The sequence below is a fragment of the Buteo buteo genome, chromosome 4 (assembly GCF_964188355.1).
Source record: "Buteo buteo chromosome 4, bButBut1.hap1.1, whole genome shotgun sequence".
In the NCBI taxonomy this organism is placed as follows: Eukaryota; Metazoa; Chordata; class Aves; order Accipitriformes; family Accipitridae; genus Buteo; species Buteo buteo.
The window spans coordinates 53,534,643-53,553,611 of NC_134174.1; the positions used below are offsets into that span (position 1 = coordinate 53,534,643).

General features: G+C 54.1%; 1 protein-coding gene across 6 annotated transcripts in view; it reads left to right on the forward strand.

Annotated features, from left to right (window-relative positions):
• Nucleotides 1-44: 44 nt before the first annotated feature.
• Nucleotides 45-18,969, forward strand: part of DNMBP (dynamin binding protein) — a 41,229-nt gene continuing 22,304 nt past the window's right edge. Inside the window, exons 1-5 of one of the 6 annotated variants that reach the window (XM_075026159.1) lie at nt 45-128; nt 11,169-11,391; nt 13,154-13,332; nt 15,746-15,868; nt 16,430-18,376. In XM_075026159.1, the coding sequence (XP_074882260.1) occupies nt 13,188-13,332; nt 15,746-15,868; nt 16,430-18,376 (2,215 nt within the window). In that variant the 5' untranslated portion in view covers nt 45-128; nt 11,169-11,391; nt 13,154-13,187. Of the gene's footprint in view, nt 129-4,237; nt 4,333-4,638; nt 11,392-13,153; nt 13,333-15,745; nt 15,869-16,429; nt 18,377-18,969 lie in introns of those variants that run through there. The other 5 variants (XM_075026162.1, XM_075026161.1, XM_075026163.1 and 2 more) reach the window with 5 other exon arrangements.

Below are 18,969 nucleotides of genomic sequence, written 5' to 3' on the forward strand. Positions count from 1 at the left end.
CGTGAGATGCCCAGATACTCGTGCATACCAGGGAGAGTGAATCCAGGCCCTGGTCTTTGACTGCTGCACTCAAAAGCTGGGCACGTGAATCCTGGCACCTGGGTACAAGTGCCATGCTTCTCCCTCAGGTAAGGACACTTGCTGCCTGTAGACCCTGAAGTTAGGGGAAGGTCAGTTTTAAAGCAGTGATATGACCAGCTCTGAACACAGTTTGTCCCGCACGTAGCACAGCTATCGCTGGTTGGCAACACCACAAGTAGGGATACAGCACTGGGAGGTGGTGGTCCAAGATCACCTCGTGGCTGATGTCAAATTTATCTTGATGTGCAGATGGGACTTTCTGGTAGCTGGTTTGGATTATTTGTAGTCAGACAGGCTGAAATGATACACACTGGCAAAAGCCAAGGATTATCCCATCTCCTTATGTCTTCAGACCCAAACCATATGGCTCACTGAAGCCAACACAAACTCTTAGTCTGAAGCATAGGAGCAACTAGGTGAGGTCTGACAACTGGTAATGAATAGGAGTGCAGGACAGGTGATTTGATGTTCCTTTGAGACACATACCCTGAACCTTGGTCCTGTCCATGTGCGACAGGGAAGTGTGGATGCTTGATGCCAGCAGTGTGCAAGCCATGTGAGTTGTAATTGGGTTAGGAAGGACATGATCCATAGTTCAGTAAGGTGGGGTACTACAGGCTGGGCCTTAAAATGCTGCTTAGGCTGTGTTTGGAGTGGAAGCAAGAGTGGAAACAAAGCTGGTTATTTCCATGGTAAAAATATCTTAAGCAGGCAAAACCTTTCTAGCATTCTTCAGAGAAAATAAATAACTCCAGAGCGATAAACAGTCCCACCATTGCGCCCCAGCAATTTCTTTTTCCTTGGCTGGTTATCTCAATTTCCCCCATACAGCCCTCCATTGCACTGGCTCTCTCTCTGTCTCAAGCCTGTCCAGAAAGTATCTCCCAGACATCCCCTTGCTCCTCCTCTTTTGCAAAGATCTCTCCATCTCATGTGAGCAACCTCTACCACCCTATCGCATAGGCAATACTCTGCACGTCATCCCTCACCATCACCTCCTCCTCTGTCTCTGTTACAAGATGCTAGTGGCATTTTCAGCCCTAGCAGCACACACACACTCTTGTAGCTCTGCCCGCTAACAGAAGCTCTTTCTCTGTCATGCCTGCTCTTGGAAAGGCAGAGCAAACTGTCCCTCACAGGGTATTTATACAGGCTATTGCAAGAAAGTGCCAGGAATGGTAGTGCACTTAACCATGGCTGTGAATGATTTCAGCCTGCAGAGGCCAGTGTGGGCTGGAGACACTGGCCAGTTTCACATTCACAACCAAAGCCGAATTCAGATTCTCTAATTTTTTATCTGTTGGTGGTGGAAGTGAAAAAGGATGGTGTGGCTGAGATGTTCAAACTCCTGTGTGGTTTAACACCTCTTCCCCTGGCCAAGACCAGCAGCATCACTCCAGATGCTGGATGCTCCTGTTTGAAGCCACATGTCAGTGCACATTCACCCAAAAGATTTCCTGATGGACATGCAGGCAGGATGAGGGAGGCCACCCTGCATCCCACAGCCTGGCCCCATACAGCATGCAGAAGGGTCTGCTGTCGCCACATGTCCGACCCATGTGTGGGAAGATACTGCTGCCCCCAATCATGGCACTAGCTCAGCTAGCTGAGCTGACCGCTCACCTGTGAGGATGTGTATGAAGCTGAGAGCAAGTAAAGGGCTCCCAGGGAGCAGCCTTCAGTTGGCTAATTTAGCTGGGCAGTCCCTGGACAGGGTGATGCTCAGCCTGCACAGAGCTGCCCATACCATCCCACATTCCAGGAGTGTCATGGATAGCCTTGCTGAGCCTGCTAGCTGCAGGGTGCTCTCATGTTGCCCTCTTGTGGTCCTAGAAAATGTAGGATCATCTCAGTTCCCCTTACTTTCCAGGGCAGAGTCGAAGGAGGGGGACTTCTCTAGAACAGGACAGCCAGCCCAGGAGGCCACGTCACTCACCCTCGCAGGCTGCTGTGGGGCTGGCAGTGCAGCAGCAAAATTGGTCTCAGTTGCAAGCTTTTTCCCCTACAAGAGGGTTCCTATGAGATACAGCCTTGTGGAGGACTCTCTCTCTCTGGGCTGGGATTTGTCCAGCTCATTCTCCTCCCAGTTCTGAATATTTTTGTGTTGAACAGTTTGGTAAAGCTCCACTTGGCCATGGCCGAGCTCTCCACGTGAAAACATGGTTACAAAATGTTTCTGAGGCAGCACTCTCCTAAGCACGCCTCTCAAAGGCTTGCCATGAACTTAGCCCCAGTGTTGCAAGAAGCGTGGGCTAAAAACGGTGTTAAACCTTTGGACGTAACATCTGCAGCACAGTGGTTTCACGTTCTTTTGAGGCTCCAGCCAAGGCAAAAGCAGTTGACAGGCTTGTGTCAGAAGACACAGTGAACAGTTGATCCTTCCCATCCTCTCTGGGCCACTCAAGATTTCATAGACCTCTTCCTCCACCCTATGTCCTTCTTCCAAGCTGAAGAGTCCCAGCCTACATGGTTGTTCACTGTACAGTCTGTTCCCATACCTCTGAGCATCCTTACTGCCTGCCTCTGAACCTTCTTCCATTCTCTTTTACCCTGTGATGAGGGGACCAGAACTGTATGCAGACACTGGAGAGACATGCAAACAAAGTGAAGCCAGGCCCAGAATAATGAACCAAAACTCTTACAAGCAAAACTGTGAGGATCTTGGGATAAGCAGAAGCCCCAGTGGGGAGGGCAGGTGAGACTCTGTGCCTGCGATGCATGGCGCTTTCTGTGGCTGGCATGGAGGAGGCAGAAAAAGGGAAAACACAAATAGCTGAACTCAAAGAAGAGCGAGGCAGCTTTGCTGGGGATGTCAGCAGAGGGGAGTTTGTCATGGCAGTGACCTGAAAGGCAGTAGGAGGGTTTGGGATGATGAAAAAAGCTCAAAACCTGTCTCAGCAGGTAAGAACAGCAGAAGTTTTGGGTCAGAAGACATCATCTAGAGCCCTGTGGCAAGGGCTGGAGTCCATTCCTCAGCTCCAGCAAACCGCATACAAGCATCCATAGCCGCGGGGGAAAGAGCACCCAGCTCCCTGTGCAGCTTCAGGCCCTCTGCCAAAGGCATCACGCCGTACCAGCAAGTGCGGGTCCCTGCCTCAGGAGAGCAGACGGGGAGTCGGTGCCCAGCCTGTGCACGTACTAACACGCCTCTGACAGCAGTACATGAGACCTGCTCTGCGCACCCCGATCCTTGCTGGCGGCACGCCAAACTGGGATCTGGGTGGTTGCTATGGAGAAGTGTAGCTAAATGCACAAACAAGTGCCAAACGGTGATAAGTGCTCTGGGGGCTGAGTGACTCTGAGCTTTACAGCATGTTGCTGAGGGATGGTATCCCTTGGGGCATAGAGGCTTCTTTTGGCCTGCCAGGAAAACCAGTGCAGGACCTACTGTACTTGGTGTGCCCGACCCCCGTGTGATGCACAAACTGGCCCTGCCTGATAGGGTTTTCTGCTGGGGAGCCATTTGTTTTTCTCCATCTTGGTGCTCTGGCACGATCTTACGGTGTATCTTAAGCCGCCAAGCCAGCTCCTAGCAGCAAAACTTCACCAGATGGACAGCGTAGACCCACTCGTCAGCTGCTGCCAAAGCTGAAGCCTGCAAGGCAGCGAGAGACTCCCAGGAGAAGGCAACAGCAGGGAAGGGGAGCCCCGGCACTGCTCGTGTCTGCGAGGCGGCCAAGCTTTGTAGGGGGAAGAAGTCGAAGAGGGTTTGCGTAGGCAGCTGCCTGCCTTGCTCTGTGCGGGGCTCCTGGGTGCTCTGCTAGCACCCTAGCACGGGTGCATGGTGCGCAGGTGCTGTGCCCAGCCCCATGTCCCCGCGCTTGGCACCCCACGCTGGGCAGCGTGCCCCACGTCGGGGTGTCCCCATGGGCTGCCTCGCAGTCTGGGGCCGAGCGGTGCTGCAAAGGGGGATGTGCCCATGTCACCCGGAGGCCCCGGGCTCCCCAGCCTGCGGGCCAGGCCCCGCCCGCGCAGCAGCTCCGTCCCGTCCCGTCCCGTCCCGCCGGCCCTGGCCGCGGCCTCCCAGCGGCACGGCTCGGCACGGCACCGCGCCGCGCCCGCCAGGCCGGGCCGTGCGGGGGCAGCCGGGCTGCGGGGCGGGCCGCGGGGCCGGGCGGGGCCCTGCGAGGCCGGGCGGGCGCTGGGGGCCGGGCCGGCCGGGGCCCGGGCGGGGCCGGGGCCGGGGGCGGAGGCGGGAGCGGGACCCGCAGGGCCGGAGCGGCCGCGGCGCCCGGAGCGGGCCGGGAGAAGGTAGGGACCCGCCGGAGCGGCCGGGGGGAGCCGGGCGCTCCCTGCCTGCCGCCACCCCCGCCCTGCGCGTCCTCGCGGCCGCCCGGCCTGCGCCTCCGCCGGGCCCCCGGCGCGGCCCGGCCCGGCCCCCCGCCTCTGCCGCGGCCCCCGCCTCAGCCCGGCGCCTCCCGGCGCCTCCTGCCCTCGCACCCCGGACAGGCACCCTCTCCCCGGCGCCGTCCCGCCGAGGCCGAGGCCCTGCCTGCCCCGGGGGCTGCCCCGGACCGGGGAGCTGCCCCGGGCCGCGCTGGCCGGCCCGGGGGTGGCGGGTGCCCCTGGCTGGGGTGCTGCTGTCTCGGGTGGGTGCTGCTGGCTCGGGCGGGTACTCTCCCCTCGTGCCCGCAGCCGGGCTGCGGCAGCGTGTGGCCCCTCCAGCCCTGCGTGCCCCGCTGGGCGCTCGCCCTGCACTGCCGGCTCCAGCTCTGTCCCACAGTGCCCGCGCAGCCCTGGGAGCACTTCGGGCACCTCGGCAGCGTGGAGCAGCAGTGGGGTACAGCGGGAGCCGCCCGTCCGCTCCCCACATTGCGTCCGTTGGGATTTTGGTCTCTTAAGCCGTGTCTGCGCAGCCAGCGGTAACCCGGGGTGGTCAGCCACCCGGCCTGCGCGCAGCTGGTGGTAGCGGGCATTGTGTGGACATCTTGTTGCAGGGGAGCACCTGGCCCTGTAGAAACAGGGCAGGTATGTGGGGCCTGGAGTGGTCTGGCACCATGAGCTTGGGGCGGTAGCACTGGTGAAGGGTGGCACGGGTGGTTGCACACAGAGAGCAGAAGCTCCAGGCTGCAGCACTGCGCCTTCCCCCGGTGCCCCTCTGAGAACATCTGCTCTGCTTGCGCCAGCCTGAGAAGAGAAACTCACGGGAGTTCCCTGTTTGTTCTAACTCCAGCAAATCCCAATCCCTCTTTGTCGCTGCCAGCCTGACACTGGTGCCTTGTACTTTAACAGAGATGGACTGGAGGTGCTTCCTCCAGTGGCCTTGCCAGGGGAGGGAGGCTTGGCTCACCCTCAACAGCTTCTGAGAGGTGGTGCTGCTTATGTGCTGACCCTTTTGCTGATCCTGAGCGGTGACTCAGCTGATCCCGTCCTTGACACAATTTGGCCTGAGTTCAAACACCTCTGCTGCTGCCGCCATTCCTGGCATTTGAAGTACTCCCCCCCGTCTCTGTCCTTTCACATCTCGTTCTCCTTGCCATAGTACCTAGGAAGCCTCTAATATCATAAGCATTAACATCTGTTTTGAGGTTTGTCATGTTTCCATAACTTTCAGTTTCTTCTGAGAAGGCTAGCTCTCCCCTTGCCTCTGCCATTCTCTCCTTTGCTTCCATTGCAGTTCTATCTTTTCCTCTGCAAAAGGCCTGAGAGAGTTTGTCGAAAGAGAATTTGCTGTTTTGCAGATGCTTTGCCAAATACAGCCTCTGTACCGTGCTACGAGACGTCACCATCATCCCCCTCATCTTGACTCACTCCTCTGGCTGCAAGTCGTTCTGGGCATTGTGTCTAAATGTGTCTTGCTTGTTGGCAAGGTCCTCCATAGCACCGATAATGCCCACACTTCCAAGTTGGCTGCTTCTGCTGTTCTGTTCTTGAAATCCTCTGCTCTGCCAAGGCCAAAGGTTTCAGTTCTCTCTCCAGCTGCTCTGCTTAGGATTAGAAGGACATTAAAAACTAGTATGAACATACAACAATTTTAGAGAAATGTTAACTTGGCAATAGGACGGGAGGAACTGAGCAGTAGGGGAGAGGAGAGGAGTGACACTCAGAGCCTTGCAGAGCACCGGCTCTGCTAGCCATCATGGGAAGCGTGGCTGTGTGGTCTCAGGGTTCTGTGTGCAGTTGAGGTGTCCCTGCAGTAAGTGACTGTTCAGACAGACTTTGTGACGGTGGTGATGTGAGCTTGGGCGGGACACCCTGAGTTGTGCATACCTTAGCACTTCACTACCTTAACTGATAATTTCCCTTCGACCTCCAGCAAAAGTATTTTTCTGATGACGTTCTAAGGATTGCTCAACCCCACTTGTGAGCGACACAGCTTTTACTTTGTCTTATTTTTAGAACCTTTCTGTTAGGAAATAAAATCTATTGCTTGCTTCTCAGGAGCACGTCAGGGCCCTGAAAGGAAGAGGTCCACATGATGCCAGGTGTCAGCAGAATCCCTGCTGGGGCTTTAGATTCTTTGGAGATAATGAGCAGCGTAGAACAGGAGCAAAGGTGAGCAAAGAGCAGAGCTTCCAAGTCAAACTCGAGTAATTTCTAGATTTCTGGACTCCCTGCCCAGCAACCAAAGCATCGTACTGGGCTTCTGTCCAAAAGCTATCTTGAAAAATATTGTTCAGGGTGCAAATTCAAGTGCTCCAGGGTTAAGGAATGTCCTTGTAGCCCCAGTTGAACCTGTTTTGGATACGTACTCAAGGTGAAACGACTAATTTTGTAATTGTATACTATTTACTCCTGTAGCTCAGTCACAGGTACCGCACAGTGGAAGTGGTGCTGCTCTTGAGGTTTTGTCTGTTCCTTATTCTAAGTTGTATTGTTTTACCCTGTCTGCAAAAACGGCAAGAGAGACAACCGTGTGCCTTGGGGTGGGAGGAGACAGGTCCCAGTAACAGAGTCTATAAGGTGCATGCAGCCACTCCATACAGAATTTGGGAAGCTGTTGTCTCCTGAGCTGATGGTCTGGCCTTTGCATGCTTCAGTCCCCAGTGCCAGAGATCAAATATCCATCACGGTCTCCTTGCTCACATGTTGTGGCAAGGTGTTCTGCTTTACATTAAAAATTGATGCTGTGCTCTAGTTTCCAGATGACTTTCATTTGCTTGCTGCCTGGCCCAGCACGAGCTTCTTTTCCTTCCTCCTTCCTTACCCCACGCACATGCCACCAGCCTGCCCACAGCCATGTCCTGCAACGGAGCAGGTGAGAACACTGTGACAGCCAGGGCCCAGCTGGAGAGAAGTAGTAGTGGTTTGAATGTCTTGTGTGCTACAGGGCAGAGCTCCAGTGGCAAACACCCCAAACTGTCGCCCATGTGTGGTGGGAGGCCAGAGCTTGCTGAAGCAGCCCTTGCCCTTGGTGGTCCTGCTTCTGGAGGGCTTGATGATCCACCCCAAAGGTATTCCTTTCAATGATTTTTGGTATATGAGGTCACAGACAAAGCAAAAGAAGCTGTTTTTAAAGTGAGGAGATTCCTCTTCCTCCTGGAAGCCATATGGGGTTAGGAGGTGGAGTGCAGAAGAGATCTCATGTTTCCCACTGTGTGAAGCTCAGCAGGGCGGGTCCTTGGGATCTGCCGAGACAAGCAGCACGTCCTGACGAGAGGCTGCAGCAGTCACCGTTTCCCTGGTGGGAGAAGGCTCCGCTCTTCTGCACCATTAGTCGGGTTTTTGCCCAGCTTGCTGCATTGTCCATTCTGTTGGGATTCATAGGGTCAGCTCTGTGGTTTGCTAGAGCTGCAGTCCCTGCATTGGCACTCTCTCCAGCCAGGGCCCAGGCGGCCTGGCTCAACAGGGTATTGTTTATCCCACCCAGGAATGTGCAGGCGAGCAAGGACCTCCGGGAGCTTACAGAGCAACACGTTCTGCTCCGAGCAGGGGGAGTGACTGTGGGTAGCGGTGGCTCTGAAGGCTGGCGTGAGCGGTCAGGGCATGCCGGTGTGCAGGCAGTGTCCTACCCTTGAAGTGCGGATGAGGATTGTGCTGGCTGTGCAGATGCAGTGGGGTAAGGAGGAGGGAAGTCCAGATTTGGAGACCACGGGGCGGAACAGAGGAAAAGGGTAGGAATGCCTCTGCATGTAGTTAGTAAGCTTCTGTTCTTGACACAATGGCATGAGAAGCCAAGTGTCACTCCTGGTTTTTTCCCACTGCACGTTAGGTACCAATCCTGCAGCAGTGAGAGCTGCAGCAGATCTCTTGTCGAAGCCAGACCCAGCAGCTGGAGGGTGCACTGAATGGGGCCAAGGGGCATCTCTGTCTCTGGGGGTGTATTGTGTTTTCGGTGAACAGGCATTGAGCTATATATAATGAGTGGAAGGAGGCATGAAAAGACCTAGGTGAAATGCATGGCATTTTTCAATTTTAAAAAAAGATCACTGGCAGTATTTAATATTTTTAATATTAATTTCTTTAATCATTCTGTAACAAACTTGGCTTTTGTGCATTTCTGGGAATCTGACTCCTTCCTGGTCTACTGCTCAGGCAGGCTCTAAGGGTTTTATAGAGATTGAGACATCTGCTGCACAAGAATCCACTTGTCCCTCTTGTGCAAACCAAGTGTGCCTGTGGAAGCCCACACTGCACATTTTGGTCTGCTTGGTGAAATGTTAGTTTTTCAGTTATGGTGCTGTCATGCTGACCATAGCCAGTTATAACAGCACTGCTTCTTGAGTGAGAAGCTGAAAAGTATTATTTAGAGGGAAGCAAGTGGTGATAGTGCCTGTGAAGTTTGGTTTTCTTGCTGCTAAATTTGTGGCACCTATCCATTACTGCTTTTTATCTCATGATCTGATCAGCGCTTTGGGTATACCACCGGATTAGCTGTCTGCAAACCCTTTGGGTCTCTCCTTTTACTGGGGCTAATACTTTTTGTAATCAGCCTAAAATGGTCTCTTCATGTTGCTGCCTTCTCTCTTAAGTGTTTGAAATCCTTGCTTCAGCACCTTTTAGCAAAAACGGGGAAGACAGAAGTCCCATTTCTAAAGTACAGAAACTCATCAGAGACTCTTTTGCTCACCCTTACCATCAAAAAGATGCAAAAAGGGCATTTATATCACCATCTTCAGTAGCTCTGCTTCCATTTAAGTGATGGCACTTTGAGCAAGTGCCTGACAATTATTTGTAGTGCTGGTGAGTCCATTATTTGAGACTTCTTACCCTGCCTAATTTCAACTGCAAAAAGAGAGGAGGGATACAAGAAGTTGTCAGAGTCAGCGTGTAAATAAATGCCTTCTCGTGGCTGCTGTGGCTTGATCCAGTCTGTGCTGACGGTCTCAAAACAATACTGTAACAGAGTTAATAGTCGTCATTTCATTCTGGTTCCTCCTTTCATCAGCCCACGCTGGACCAGACACGCTCCAGAGCTAATGGTGAAATGGGATAGGCAGTCTTCCATGGAGGTAATGTTAATGTGTGCTGAGCGTGCATGCAGGCGGGCTGGGGGGAGTGATTAATGCCCTGGGAATCCACTCTCGGCCTTGCTGCACAATGCTGTTATGTCAGGCCCGGAGCTTGGCACCAGGCAAGCTGCTGTTGGGCGCCAGGAACACGTTACCTAGTTTGTGCAGGATCAGGCAGCAAGACAGAGACAGCGTGTTCTCAGCGGGGCTAGTTCGCTGCTGCGCTGCAGCTTCATACTTGCACGGTGAGGCTCTCTTTGGATGCAGGTCTGCTGCTAGGCGGGGGCAGGAGTCCTGCAGTTCGCAGTCCTGACCTCCACCAGCGTGAAGTCCCAGTGTTTGCTCAGTTGTGGAGGAGCCCTCCCTCCCTCCCTTCCCCTGGCAGGCAGGGATCACCCGTCCCTGAGGTGAGAGGGGATGGTGCTTGTCCAGCCGTCAGGAGCCGTGACTCACTGGGGATGGATCACAGGCGGAGCCCGGCTCTCCCTGCAATCTGCTCTTCCTGCTGGAGCCTCTGCGTGAGCTGTTGCTGAATGTTTGTTTTCACCAGATCTGGGGTGGATCTGGGAGAAGCTGGGGTCCACCGTTAAGCCTGAAGAGCTGGACTCAGTAATGCTGTTTCCCATCTGGAGGGTGCTGGGAGGCTTCCTTCTCTAGGTGGGCGTTTGGAGAAAACGTTGGCAGGCAGCACACCATGGAGTAAGGCAAGGCCAAGGTCCTGGAAAACATAATATTTTGTGTTCAATTCATGTTACAGAGCAGGCAAACCCCACAAGACTGATTCACTGCTTTCAAATGCAGGGCCATACTGTCTAGACTCGGATGGAGTCAGGGAGGGATCCTGCTCGTCTCAGTACTGCTGAGGGAACATGAGCTTGTTGGGATTCTTTTTTTGGCACTTTTCAGAAGTTACTTCATGCTTTCTTACCTCATGGGCTGGCTCTCAGGGAATGCTTTTCACATGAATACGTTAGTGCCCATGTTTTATTATAACTGCAATTAATATATACATGGTGGAACAATTACCTGCCCTTCTTGATCTTCCGTCTCATTGGAAAATCTTGTACATTTTAATGAATGAGTCCCCAGAGCTGCAGGTGAGTTAAGGAAGTGACACTACTGTTTTCAGGGGCAGGATCTGAGCCTTGGGCAGTGGGAGGGCCGGATCCTCAGCCCTGGTGACTGCAGCAAAGCCAGGGTTTGGGTCAGCAGCACACATGCTGCAATGCTTGCACTCCTCAGCCCACTCTTAAGTTACACCTTTGGCAGAAGAAATGCAAGAAGTCACACTGTACTATCGTGTGCTCCTGGAGAAACCAATGCGAGGCAGCAGTTACGCCTGCCATATTTTTTTCCCCCTTTGTCCAGTGTGGCTGTGAAGTTTGCATATTCAGAGTATGCCAAGGATTTCTAGGACCCTGAGCTCAGTCGTGCCCTGTGCCGCGAGAGTTGGCAGCCTGTCTGCAGGGTGGAGGGCAGCCCCAAGCGCCTCCAAGGGGCTGCTACTGCTGCGCCTGTTGCTGCTGCTCTCCTGTTCCCATCAGAGCATGCAGCAGCACGTCCCAGCCACCCCACCTCAAACAGCGCAAGGCTCCTTCCTTGTCTTTAGTATTTCCAAGCTAATTGATGGCTCTTCCATCTTTTTCCCGGCTCCACATGGTCTTGTTTTTAATACTGTTACTCCTTCTGCCTCAGTAGGTTCCTGCTACCCTGAATTGCAGCTCTTTGTGCTCCTGATTCACTCCAGTCCATTCATCTCTTTTTGGTGGCAAAGTGCTGTCGGCTGCTGGATATTGGGCTCTTTGTTTGCACAGCCAGCACAACGCTGGCGACAAAGGGACAGCCTGTGCCCCAAGGAGCCCACGTGCGACGGGGAAGACAGTGAAGAGCAATAGGAGTGACAGACGGGACAGCAGAGGTGAGGGTGGCCGGGGGTCGGGGTGCAGCGAGTGGGCTGCAGCGGGGGCACGGCTGGGGGTGGGGAGGGACGTGCTGAGGAAGCTGTTCCTGCCGAGTACAAACCCGCTTTGTTCCCAGGAGGTGAGTCGGACTGGATAAACAGAGCAGTCCCGTCAGCAGAAAGCCTTTCCCTGGCTGGGTCCCCCACTGGCACTCTCACTGGAAGTTGGCCGCACCTCGTCAGCGGGGATGTTTTTCTCCTCCCTCTGTTAGCTTCCCCTCTTCCTGACTCTCCGGGGCTCAGGTGGGCTGTGCGCGGCCGTATGGAGAAACGGGGGCCTAGGGGGGCCCCGTGTGTTCACTGTGGGTGGCAGTGTGTGTGTCACCGTGCTCTTTCTGCTGTTAGCTAGGCAGGACGGCTTGACAAGCCATGCTGAGTACGGGACGGGTATCGCAGGCTGGGTGGCACTTGGAGGGTGACTGTCCGCTGTGCACATAGAGGCGCTTTGGGAGGGGAGGAGGTTGGATCCCATTGCAGGGAAGTTGTGTCCAGCCAGACGCAGCAGGGACTCTGCTTGTGATGTGGGAGGAAAGCAGCCTGTGTCGGGGGGCTGGTGGGGCCTGCTGAAGTCCCCGCATCACAGAGGGCAGGGCTCTGAAAGCACCTCTGAGTGGTGTCGGCAGTGCCGTGTTCTGCCTGTAATTGCAGTGGGACAGGAATATGAAGGGAAGCACTCGCCCGTCTGAGGTGCCGATGTTGAGGAATAATCTTAGGGTTCCTGGTTGCTTTGGAAAGATGCACCTTTAAGTTCCTCTCCTGAGGGATCTGGGAAGAAGGGAAGGAGCGGCTGAAGCTACAGGACTGTTGCTGCCTTGGTGCAGTGTATTGCCTTGATGGTGAGGCCGCTTGGAACAAAGCAAAGATGATACAGAAAAGTGTCCTGGCTCAGCAGCCACCTCCAGAGGAAGGGGGAATCCAGGACGTAGCCCTTGATGAGGACATCTTTGCCTGCCTTCAGGTCCCCTCCCGGGGGGAATTTCAGCCTTGGCTCCCAGAGCCTTGGATGGGGTCTGCACCCTCAGCTCAGCTGGGCTTCTGCCAAGAGCCATGGTGAAGCCTCACAGGGGATGGCTGAGCCTGGTACCTAGAAGGTAGAAGGGGCATTTCCAGCCAAGTCTGAGGATGCCCAGGCTGGGTCAGCCCAGGTGGGGGCAGGAAGAGTTCGCCGCTGGGGAAGAGGATGGTGGGGTGAGCTTGCCTGAGTGGACTTCGTGCCTTTCCTTTTGCTGGGCAGAAGTGTGATGCTGCTCCAGCATGCAGTTCCTGTGGCCGAGTGGTGGCATGGGGAGGGGGATGCCTGTGCCCATCCCACCAGAGCATGTGTCGTGGGACTGTGCAAGTGCGTGGTGCTGTCTGCCCACCCAGCCCTGGCGGGCTCAGGGCCCTGCCCTGCATGTCAGGGAAGTGCTGAGTTTCCTCCCCTCCTCATGCTTCCTTCCTGACAGGAATTCACTTCCAATATTCTTGCTGCTTCTCCCCCCGTTGCAGCAAAAACACATGTACCCACAGAGATAGCCAGAGGGGCTGGACAAGGCAGGTTAGACCGTGGGGGCTGTATTGCTGAAGACCCTTGGCTCCTGTGGTATGCTACGTGGCAAGGGGTTTCAGGGAGCTCAGCACAGGACCCCCTCGCACTGTTCCTGCTTCTTGTGCTCAGGAAGGGTGTATATGTGATAATTTCAGGTGTTTCTGGCTGCTAACAAACTTCCTGCTGTCTCAGCCTTAGGCACTGATCTACCTTCAGACCCCGCGCAATGGAGGCTGGCTCCGTGGTACGAGCAGTCTTTGATTTCTGTCCCAGCGTCTCTGAAGAGCTGCCCCTCTTCGTGGGAGATGTCATCGAGGTACTGGCCGTGGTGGATGAGTTCTGGCTCCTCGGCAAGAAGGAAGGTGTCACAGGTAAGAGCTGGAAATGCCTGCACCTGGATCCATAGATGTGCCAGCTAAATGGCCACTCTTTGAGTGCACCTTCCCTTGGCCAGTGCTGTGCAGGACCAGATTTGATTTACTAAATCTTTCATGGGACTTTGCTTGAGTCTGAGGGTGCAGGTTGCCCACCACTGATCTCCTGCCAGCTTTGCATCAACTGTTCAGACAGCTTGTTTGTTGTTTTTTGAGAGAGATTAGTGGAGGGTCAGCTCTCAAGGAGATGAGAGCTTCACAATACTAGTTGCTCCATCCTCTGTGGTGAGACAGCCCATTTCCTGGCTAGTTTATGCGCTGACCCACTGTGGCAGTGGAAGGGGAGAGAGGAAACAGATGCATTGAGAGTGGAAATGCATCCACATCCAAGTGACCTTGTCAGGTCAAGTCAGTGGGAGATGCAGTGACAGAGTCCGTGTGTCCCTCCAAGCCCTCTGACTCAGTCCTACTTCCTCCTTTCCGCTTTAAAGCATATTCCTGCACAAGCTGCCATCAGTATCTGGGTGCCTGAAGTAGTGTGCAAGTCTCTCAGACTTTTGGAAGGGTGTGAGAAACTTCTGAAGCAGCGAAATGCTCTTAGTGAAACACTTAAAGAGTCTCGTAGTCCCTGTTTAAGCAGCTCTTTCTCATCTTAATACTGATGTTGAGAGGATGTATGAGCTCTCAGGGAGATGAAAACCAGGCCACTTCAGAGCATAAGCCTGACTGTCTTCAGCATGAGGGTGGGACTGAGGGACATGAGGTGGGACATGAGGGAGTTTCATCCCTGGCCATGGAGATGGAGCTGCTATTGCAGCAGCAGTCTGGGCTCTGCTAAGAGCTGCGAGCTGTCTCCTGGCTAAAACAAAGATGGACAGGAGCAAAGGTGGAGAGGAGGACTTCTCTCCTGTGCAACACTTAGCTGATAAATGGCACTGAATGAACGCATGCCTGATCCTGCTGCTGAAGTCACTGAGCACAGATTACTTCTGCAGAAATCGCCAGTATACTTCACCACAGTTTTGTCTCCCAGCATAAGTGATGCACTTGTTCTCAAGAGGATGAAACTATTAAGGAACAATAAACATGTGTGTCGTAGCTCAAAGATAAAGAAACCCACTGAAGTCAAACCAAATGGTTTTTAACGACCTTTAACTTAAAACCCACTTGGAGTCCTGCTTTCCCTTGGAACAGCTGTTGTAGTTTTCTGCCCAATTTTCTAAACTAAAGTTGTAGGGACTTGAAAAAGTGCTTTTGAATAGAAGCTGTGGAGGTGCTGCAGCCTACCAATAAGAATAATACTGAGTACTCTGTGGGGAATAATTAATGTAGCTCCATGGCTTCCTTTGTAACAGCATTAGGTTGTGTCCACGTACAGAGCAGGAAACTGAGACATGGAAAAAGAGGTAGAGTAGGTTAAAACTGTGAAGGTAGCCACTGAGGCTGGCAGCCTGTGGGCTGCTGGTCGCACCTTAGGTTAACGACAGCAGATGCCAAACTGCCTAAACCCAGTGCAAAGTTCAGGGTGTCTAGGATATGGTGTCTCCAGGTTTTATTGGAGAACATGGATGCCATATTGGGTCATTAAGACTGAATGCTGGAAGTGCTACTAGCCCATACTCCATCGTAGCCCCTTGCCACAAATTATAAAAGATAGGAATGACATTTTTAGTGGCCTTTGCAGGGGGCTCTGCCATGTCCTCTGCTCCCGGGACTGAAATCAGTAGCTGAGTGATATCTTTTGATGGCCAACAAGTGTGCACTGCCTCGTCTGGCTGTGGCCTGTTCAGAATAGGTAGGCATCCAGCAATGCGTGCCATGGTGAAATAGGTGCAGAGAGGTGATCAAGTGGGGAAGATCCCTGGAGCCTCAGCAGCACTGAGACTATGACAGAGCCTGTGATTCACAGATATGGCCATTCCAAGTGTGGCGGCCTGACTCCTGCGCTGAGCCCGTGCAAGGGCCCAGCCTTACAGAGTGAGGAGCACCAGGTGGATGTGCCCAGGCAGAAGACACTGGTCTTGTGATCCAGCACTACTGGATCTCTCAGTCCTCATCATGACTCTGAGCTGGGAAGCAAGCAATGAAAGCAGAGAAAACCTAGTATGTCTGTTCCCAGAAACTCCGTGCTGATGGCACAGTCCCAGTAATAAGCACAGCCTGTTGGTTGCCTGGAGTGAGCCGAGGGCGCAAAGCTTTTTGTTCTCTGTTAGCTATTAAGCATTTAAAACCTCAGGAATTCCTGACTGCCAGACTCGTTCCTCTTCCACCCTGCTATTGAGGCACCCTAGGTAGCTGGGCATTCTCCTTTAGCAAGAGATGAATAGATCTCAAAATCTGGAAGGAGGTTGGAGGGAGTGGTGGTGGGCTACAGGCAAGACTCATTGCTGACAACTGCTTCTTGTTTTAGGGCAGTTTCCTAGCAGCTTTGTGGAACCTGTGGATATTCCCCCTTTGAAGCAGGGAGAAAAACTGTTTGTTTGTACCAGTGACTTCACATCTCAAGAGCCAGGGAGCTTGTCATTGCAGAGAGGTAATCTCCATTCCCTTCCTTTTCTTTGTACCTCATAGCCCTCACCTGTCCTTCCAGAAGCATGAACCTAGTCACAACATCCTGCCTAGAGTGACAGGAGCAAGAGAAGAATTTCCTAATACCTCATGACATGGGTCATGTCAAATCCACCATGGACCTTTGTGCTTCTGCCACTCTGATACCAGTTTCTCATGATCTATCATTACTCTTGAAACTCCAAAAGTTGGAGTCATCTGATCATAGTAAACTTACAGCTGCCCTTTAACTGCCCTCCAATCCCCAAATCCTAGACTTGCATTTGGGAGAGAAATCAAATCAAACCTTTGGTGCACCTTCATGGCTTTGCAGCCAAAACTGTATCTTAGATATGTGTGTGCAAGAGACTGCTGATGCTTCATGCCTTACCTCCATTTTGTTCTCTTGTGCATCCCCAGCATGCACTATGCTCTGTGCAGAGTGCCAGACCTCACCCACAGCCAGGAGGGACATGGGGAGACAGGAATAAGAGGTGGGAAGCAATCATGAGGGCAGTTTTGTACTGGTGTGTCTCATTCTCTGCAGGAGATCTGGTGATCCTGGGAGGGTCCCTGGCCTCCAGCTGGCTCCAGGGCCGAAGCAGCTGGGGTTCCAAGGGCTTTTTCCCCTCATCATGTGTGCGGGAGCTGTGCCTTTCAGTTCGGAGCCGTCAGCTGTCCCAGAGCGCTCTCTTGGAGGTGCCTGCCTACTCACTGGGCCAAGCCCGGGCCCTGATGGACCTCTCTGCTCAGCTGGAGGAGGAACTGGACTTCAGGGAAGGGGATGTGATCAACATTGTTGGTGTCCCAGAACCTGGCTGGTTTGAAGGTGAGCTCAGAGGCCACAGGGGCATCTTCCCAGAGGGTTTTGTGGAACTGCTTACTCCTTTGCGAACATCAGGAACCTCAGTGGATCCAGAGCCCACAGGGACTTGTGACACCAATGGGACAGTGGAGATGCCCCCCAAGGAGGAGGAGGAGGAGCCAGGGAGCACTTACGGTGTTGCCCTCTATCAGTTCCAAGCCCTGGAGTCCAAGGAACTGGATTTTGATGTGGGTGACAGGATTCGGATCATAGGCATTCTGGAGGATGGCTGGCTGGAGGGGGAGCTGAGGGGGAAACGTGGCATCTTTCCACACAGATTTGTGAGGCTGGAAGCGTCTGAGGCTTGCAGGGAAAAGGCAGGTGCTGGGGATCCCCAAGGTGGAGGCAGCTGTGGAGTGACCATCCATCAAGACTCGGAAAGCACCTGCTCCAAAGCTCTTCCTTTGCCAGGGAAAGATGGCAGGGACAAGGAGGGTGGCTCGGCTGCACACCCTGAGCCTGACGCCATTTTGTCTCACAAGGCAGGGATGTCAGAGGGTCCTCTTGGCACTGACTTGAGACAGCATCAGGCCTTTCCCAGCACAGGACACCAAGAGCCATGTCCCAAAGGCACAGCGGACTCCATCCCCTTTGACCGCACGAAGACGGTCAATGGCGTTCTCCCCTCTGCTCACCTGCCTCCCCAACAGGGCAACAGGCCTGGCCAAGCCAATGAGTTGGAGCCTGGGGGGACTGTTTCAGCCTCCCCAGGAAACTCAGAAACTCACACCCTGCCTGAGCATGATGGAGACAGTCCCACTGTACCCTCGCAGGCACCCTACTCCCCCCGAGATCCTTGCAGGAGCCAGATGATTTCTTCTCCTAACAGTTGGGCAGCATCCGAGCCCCAGGAGAGCCAGAGCAGTGCCCAGGACCTGGATGATTGGGTGGATGGTCAACAGGAGAAGTCCAAACCCTGTTCCTCCAGCTTGGGACCTGCCCAGGTGGGCTTGGACACATGGGCTGGGAGCTGGGGGGAATGCTGCCCCCTCACAGTGCCGGGGGACAGCTGCACAGACCTCGACTCCAAACTGACAGAACAGCTGGCACAGTTTGAGAAGAGTCTGTCGAGTACCGGCTCTGAGCAAGACAAGGTCTCCCGCCACTTCTCTATCTTGGACTACAGCTCTGAGAAGGACATTGTCCGTGGGTCTCCTGAGTGTGTCCCCCAAGCCAGGCAGCCAGAGAGGAGGAAGGCCCTGAGGCCACCTCCTCCTCGGCCCAGCAGCCTTGCAACAACCCCTGTGCACACGCTGGGTGGCCAGCTGCCCAAAGGCAGATCTCTGTCCTTCTCGGTCAAGCCCTCCCGGCCTGCGCCCCGGCCTCCTTCAAGCAACCAGCGGAAAAACGTGGCCCCTGTGCAGCTTCAGCCCAGCACTCAGGAGCAGCGGGTGGAGGAGGGACGTGAGGACTTGACACAGGCAGGATCAGCTTCCCCCCACTCCATTCTGCTGACAAGGATTGGAGAGGTAGAGCGAGACCTGGAGGCTTACGGCAAGACCCGCGCTGAGCTAAGCCTGATGCTGGAGGAGCAGCAGGATGAGCTGGTGAGAGCAGAGACCCTGGAAAACCTTGATTTCTGTGACTCCAACATTGAGAGCCTCAGCGTGGAGCTGCAGGAGCTGAGAGGTGAGTGCAGCAGCATAGGATGGGGGTCCTTCAGGGGGACAGCTGGCCCCTGCTGCGTACAGGCACTGTTGGAGCCAGTCTTTTATTTCCTCCTTCAATTCCTGATGTTGGTAGATTTGTAAGCATTGTTGCAGTACAAGTCATTGTGATTTTGCCTCAGAGAACCAGCGTCATTCTCTGGACATCCCTCAGCCCTGGCCTTCCCCACCCCCTTTTCCTTCCAAGTCCCCTATCTCCTCTTCCAGCCCCACTGTACATTCAGAGCCCTCATCTGATCCATTCCCAGTATGTCCTTGCTCTCAAGCAAAAACACAGCTGCTGCAGGTTCAACCTCCCTGCCTCATCCCCTCTTAGCTGTAAGGGAGTGAGCAGGAGCTTCAGAGTGGCTTTGCTGGTGGTCCTGCAGTTGAGATTTGAGTCAGTGTCTGTGGTGTGATTACCCTCAGCCTGTCAGCATGCTGGGTTTTGTGCGGTTTCTGCTCTGGTGGTGATACAGACGTTTGGGGATTTGTCACTCAGATCAGAGGGGATGCATGGAAGTGCATTGACTCTGGCCTGGGAGGGGGATGCATTAGTGGGCGAAAGGTAAAGCC